This window comes from Melampsora larici-populina (assembly GCF_000204055.1).
Source record: "Melampsora larici-populina 98AG31 unplaced genomic scaffold MELLAscaffold_83, whole genome shotgun sequence".
In the NCBI taxonomy this organism is placed as follows: Eukaryota; Fungi; Basidiomycota; class Pucciniomycetes; order Pucciniales; family Melampsoraceae; genus Melampsora; species Melampsora laricis-populina.
Genome location: NW_006768847.1, coordinates 261397 through 267323, shown reverse-complemented (window position 1 = coordinate 267323; position 5927 = coordinate 261397). Strand labels below are relative to the sequence as shown.

The 5927-nt window shown below is 48.8% G+C and overlaps 1 protein-coding gene across 1 annotated transcript; it reads left to right on the top strand.

Annotated features, from left to right (window-relative positions):
• Positions 1-1007: 1007 nt before the first annotated feature.
• On the top strand, positions 1008-1759 carry MELLADRAFT_95547 (uncharacterized protein; the record flags this gene model as incomplete). Its single annotated transcript, XM_007418045.1, has 2 exons — positions 1008-1041; positions 1113-1759. 2 exons carry the CDS (start codon positions 1008-1010, stop codon positions 1757-1759), a joined length of 681 nt encoding a protein of 226 aa, XP_007418107.1.
• Between the last annotated feature and the right edge of the window lie 4168 nt (positions 1760-5927).

The window sequence follows — 5927 nt, the reverse complement described above, 5'->3', positions numbered from 1 at the left end:
TGAGGACGAGGAATTGACAAAAGAAACTCCAAGCTATCTTCCGTTATGATAAGCGAATTGGGAGAAACCGTTGTATTTCAGATACAAGTCGTGTTGTCAACAAATCCTTGGATCTTGTAACATCAAACAATTCAAAACCTTCTCGAGTTGTTTTAGTTCAAGTTAGATATCTGAAGATCTTGGGTACCATCTTCATTTGGTTTAGGATACAATAATCCAGTTCCGTTTAGACGATGCTCACATGGTCTAAAGCTCACCAAAACCTTTTTGAAAGCGCAAGTGAGTTGATCAAATTTACATTGGGTCTTCTTTTCTCTAGAGTTGTCAGAGCAGTTAAAGGTAGAATGAGACTTCAAGAGGATCAAAGGACGAGTGATAGGTTCCATGCTTCTCAAAAAGATGGGTGTAGAAGATGAGAAGGACATTGGTTGAGTCCATTAACCATTTCGATTTGATAGGTGTTCGAAAAGTATGTAAGGAGGTACACCACCGGGGGCCTCCAGGTCGCAATTTGATCCTGGCCAGTCGTTGACTGGTCGGGTCAAGACCTGGCCCTGCATCCGGCCTGTGGGCGTGTTCACGCCCGCAACCCCTCGCCCCCAGAGGCAGCATGAAAGCTGCCTCTTATGCGTCCCCCAGGCGGCAGCTCGCTGGCCTCTTCCGAGACTTGGACAGCCTACAGGCCGACTGAGTCTCGTTGATGCTGAGCCCAGTGCTCAGCCGAGCGAGACTCATCTGCAAACAGAAAAGTACATCAGAACGGCCGCGGCCCTTCTCATGAGGGCCAACGTCGTTCTTCGTGAGAGCACGTGTCAGAAAACGGCATAAAACAGAACAATTTGGCACCACCAAATTGTTGTAATGGCAACTCCGAAGTTCGGACTTCGAGATCCTTCCGAAACAAACAGGTTTTGCATTGTCCATGATCACTCACCTTGAGGGGACACCTTCGTAAAAGTCTGAATCTCACCACCCACTCCCACTCGCCCTCGCCACCCACCGACACAATGGCAGTGCCCATTGGTACGATCCGAGACCAATGTGAGTTCGGTTTCCCTCAAGATCAGTCACTGGCGTTCACAGGAGCCTCACTCTGCGACTCTGCGGCTTAGATTTTGAGTCCCTCTCGGCGGACCCGTCCAACCCACGCTGGAAGTGCGTTCTCTGCGGCAGGCGTACCATGGCATACTACGGCAACCACATGAACACCCCTAAACACCGTCAAGCTGTTGCTCGATTTGAAGCCCAACAGGCCTCTGCTAATCTACCACTCCCCGGCCTCAACCCGGACCCTCCGCCCTCACCTGGTCGCCAAACAGGAATCACCGAGGACAACCCAGTTCGCAGCGAGACACCGGAAATAGAGGAGGAGGGTGAGCGGCCTCCTTCGCCACTCACCTTCCTCCGCGCGCTCAAGATCGCAGACGATAGCGATTTGGGTATGTCCGAGCTTGACATCGACCTTCCCAAACTGGCTGAAGCTCTCACCGCCATGGAGGACGAAGATGCCAACGACCAAATGGACGAAGCTGAATTGGAAGAAGAATTAAAGAGCTGTCCTGTCACGGATGATGTTGAATGGTATCCTTTCAAGAAGAAAGAAGTGTGTTGCCATAATGAAATCATTTTGCCTATATGTGTAGCTGATAAGTATTTATTTGCTTCAGCACTTGGTCGCTTTGTTGCTCATCGGGTCAACGAGAAGTATACTGTCGCGTTCGCAATATCATCGCATCCGTTCCATATTACGGATTTGTGAAGTGAAACTCCCCGAATGGGGTGCATTACGAGCGTTGGCAACCCGCCTCAAGAAAAAGCTTGGCCTGGTTGTGAGTGAACGACGAAGCCCGTCGGGAACACCCCTCTTTGGCTTGAAAGTTCAGACAATCATAAGCAATGTTTGTGAAATTCTACCAAGAAACCATGTATATGCACAAATTGAACTGATTTCAATCACCTTCGCTTTGCTCGCTTGGCCTCTTCTTTTGATCAGGAGCTCGCCAACCCGCTGGTCAGCCCACATCTGATCACTTTGCCGGAACTGCCAAAAAACGAAGCAGTCAATCGACTGTCCCAGTGCCAGAAGTGGCGAGAGGCATTCGATAAAGATATCCGTGTCCAAATGGTTGTTTCACAGAACATCCACTTCTACATCTATGAACCCGTGCAACTCTTCTCGAATCGTCTGGTTGTTCCTGTGTTTTTCTTTCAAGAGAATGGAGAAACCATGTCTAAATGCCTCAGCGCTTTGGTTCGACCACATCCAACACCAAGTACGACGAACAGCAGCCACCATATCAGCATCCCTCCAGAGCCTGCCTTTGACTCTACTGACCTGATCACGATCCCGGTCAAGGAATTCTGGAAGACGTTCTCCGAGATAACGCTATTTGACTCATCTATTCCTCTTAAAGATACATGCAGTGTTCTGTACCGTGAGTTTCCATCATGATTATCTTATGTTGGACTAATGGATCCAATGAGTTGACACTTATGTTACTCGATTTGTGACAGAGCAAGACGGTCATAATCATCATGAATTACCAATCATCAACCCTTGGCGTGAAAGAGCTCAAGGTCATGTAATCAAACATGTTCCGGTCACGATGTACTCAGACGATACTTCAGGAAATGTTTCCAAAAAGTGGAACAAACACATGAGCATTTTCTTCACGCTTGCAGGACTCCCGCCCAACATGACCAATGAGGAGTTCAACATTCATTTTGTGGCTACTTCAAATGTTGCCTCAGCGCTCGAATTATTTGACGAGGTGGTGGACGACGTAAAGTAAGTAGCTCTCACTTTAAAATATTTCATGATTTGTTGTTGTTTGGAATTAACGTTCCCACCGGTTTTCTTGGCCACAGTGAACACTCAGCCAACGGTTTCCTCACTTACGACCACGTCACCGGCAATGACGTTCTTGTCATGGTGGTCGTTTTGTTCCACCTCGCGGATTCACCTATGCACGCTGAAATAAGTAAAACAACCAACCCCGCTAACACGTTGACCCCATGTCGCATCTGCGAGCTACATGTGACCCGGATGATTGAGAAGAAGTCTCACCAGTACGTGTCAGAGTTCATTGGAATAACAGTTGATGGAACCCAAGTAAGTGTCTTTCTGAAAATCCTCACCACATCTTTTCACTAAGTGCTTTAACTGTTTTTGCAGTATGATTTGCCGAAACGGGACTGGGAAAGGACTCGTCAGCGGACTGAGGAGATCTGGCAGACGGCGCAACTGCCAAACACACGAACCTTGGTTGAACAAAAAGTTCGCTCCACGGGCACGGTCGATTCTGTCAACACCTTTTTCATCAAGAAAGTTCAAATGGCCTATGATTTAAATGATGTTGGTCAGGTCAAGACACTTTGCGATGATCTAAACAACCAACTTGGCGCCCACCTCTTCAACCCAATGCTGAGACTTCGAGGTGAGTCTTGCATTTCAGTGTATTGCGAGTGAACCGCTGTGACCACGCTGACCCCTCCCGCAGGTTTCAATGGGCACCTGGATACCCCTGTGGAGACGCTTCATGTGATGCTACTCGGAATCGTCAAGTATCTGTTCCGAGACACGATGAAATCTTTGGGTGTGAAGCTTGGCAGCAAATTATACCGTGAAATTTCTGCGCGCTGGAGAGCCTGCAATCTGAAGGGTTTGAATATCCCCGCCATCCAAACAAATACTCTGATCCAATACTATCAAAGCCTGGTAGGCAAAGACTTCCAAACAGTGCTTCAGACTATACCTTTTGTTCTTTTCGATTATCTCACCCCCGGCCGGCGACACCTCTGGACATCTTTGTGTCTGCTTGGCTCTTATGTTTTTCAAAGCAAAATCAACGACACGGCCGAATATTTACAAGACATGGATGCAACACTGCGCATTTTTTACCATCAAATGGTTAAGGATACAGCGCAATGGGTGAATAAACCCAAATTCCACATGCTGACCCATTTGAAGGATTCCATTAGGAGGTTTGGTCCGAGCAGCTTATTTGCGACACAGAAGTTTGAAAGCTACAACGGAGTTTTGCGGACAGCTTCCGTCCATTCCAACCGGATGAGTCCTGGCCGTGACATAGCCAACACTTTCAACACCTACCAAATGATGCGAGCGCTCCTATCTGGAAACTCTTTTTATGACAAGGACCTCCAAGAACGGTGCATTGCCGGCGGAAAAGTGCGGCGGTTACTTAAGGAGCTGCCTGAATTAGCCCACGCCATGGGGCTGGACCCGAAGAAGCACTCTTCTACGGTTTTCACCGAAGGATGTAAGTCGCAAAGCTGTCCTCGCGAATGTTCCCTTTTCTGACGCTTGGGTTATTTTAGCGCGGGTCCAGGAAGTCTCAGATCCACCGGCCTACTTGGTGAACGAAGGTGCTGACCTTACGTGGCAGCAAGTAGTGAGTATCACCCTACCGAACAGACAGAAGGTCGAGAGGGAAGATTTTGTCAAAGTACGTGTGTTCTGATCCTTAACACAGGCGTTTGAACCAACCCTTTCCTTTCGTCACAGCTCGCTGAAGGCAATGAAGTGGCACAAGTGCTCGCGATGTGGAAAGCAGATGGAGTTTCGGCCTCAAGGGCCATGGTTCACATTCGAGACATCCAGAAAACCACAGTCAATTCATATTACGGCATGCGAAATTTAATCGGCACCAACATAACCCGATGGATCAAGGTCTCGGTAAGTCCTCCAAAATTCCTTCCAAAGATAAAGCCCCCTGACTTTCTCTTCGGTCCCCTCGCAGAAAATTCACGCCATTTTGAACGTCCAACATAACTGTCATGACGCGGCGTGCCAAGTGGTCGACGGACAACCCCAGCGCGTGGAGAGACGAGACACCGCCATGACTGTCAGCCGCGTACAACACAACCCCACCGATTGTTTCATCTTGAATAGCGCGAGCCACTATTCGGCCGAACTCCATCGAGCTTGTGCGGATTTGGGGACAACTGAGATTTCACCGGCGGAATGGTTGGATGCATTCCGCCAAGGGTTGCATACATGGGAAACTGCCCCAGTGAAACCACGACAACCCAGAAAGAGCAAAGGTAAAAAGAAAAATGGGAACAAAAGACATGCTCCGGACCGTGACGATGACGGCAGCGGAGAGGACACCGATGAAGCAGATACTGAATAATTAGGTACCGGCAATTAAATGTAATTGAACCTCGTGTTCTTCTGATCCTTGTGCAACGAGAAGTGAGAGAAGTTTCAAACAACGTGCTCGCATTACTCTGAGATCACTCAATGGCAAGATGTGAGGAAAGGTCATGAGACCATGTTTGCCCCTGGCCACCGGCGGACGCGCGACGCGACGATGAGCTGGCCAATCAGCGAGGACGAAGGCCGCTGATTGGCTGAACACACGCGCTTGGGCTCGTTCCAGAAAAGGAAACTGTCAAATCAACACGACATGTCGATTTGAGAACGCGCCTTCCAAGCCCCTGGATTGAAATGTGAGGTTCGCCACCAGGACTTGAAATACCAGGGACTTTGCCAAACATCCCAGCTTCCCAGATGCCAAATTTACAAACTCCACAACCTTGGTCTGCTTAAACTTTTCAAAGTATCACCCACCCCACTCGTTATGTCTTCTCAAAACTCACTTCAAGCTCCTTATCGCCTCTCCGCTCCCAGGGGAATGAGTCAGTGCCGCCGTGCTTTTAGTCACTATGTCTATTTCGTTCCTGACTTTTTACCGAAACGCGCTCGCAGGTGGTCTCTTCAACAATAATGACAGCCCCACCTTAGGAACATCTGCTGGAGCTCGAGCCGAAGCTCGATCCTTGCGTGGCTCGGGCCAACTCAACCAGAGTCCAACACCTGGTATGTACCACTTGGTTTCCTATCTGTGACCGCTCCTGACTCATGGTTTTAGTCCCTCAAGTCCTCCAGAGGAGTTCAATGTCTA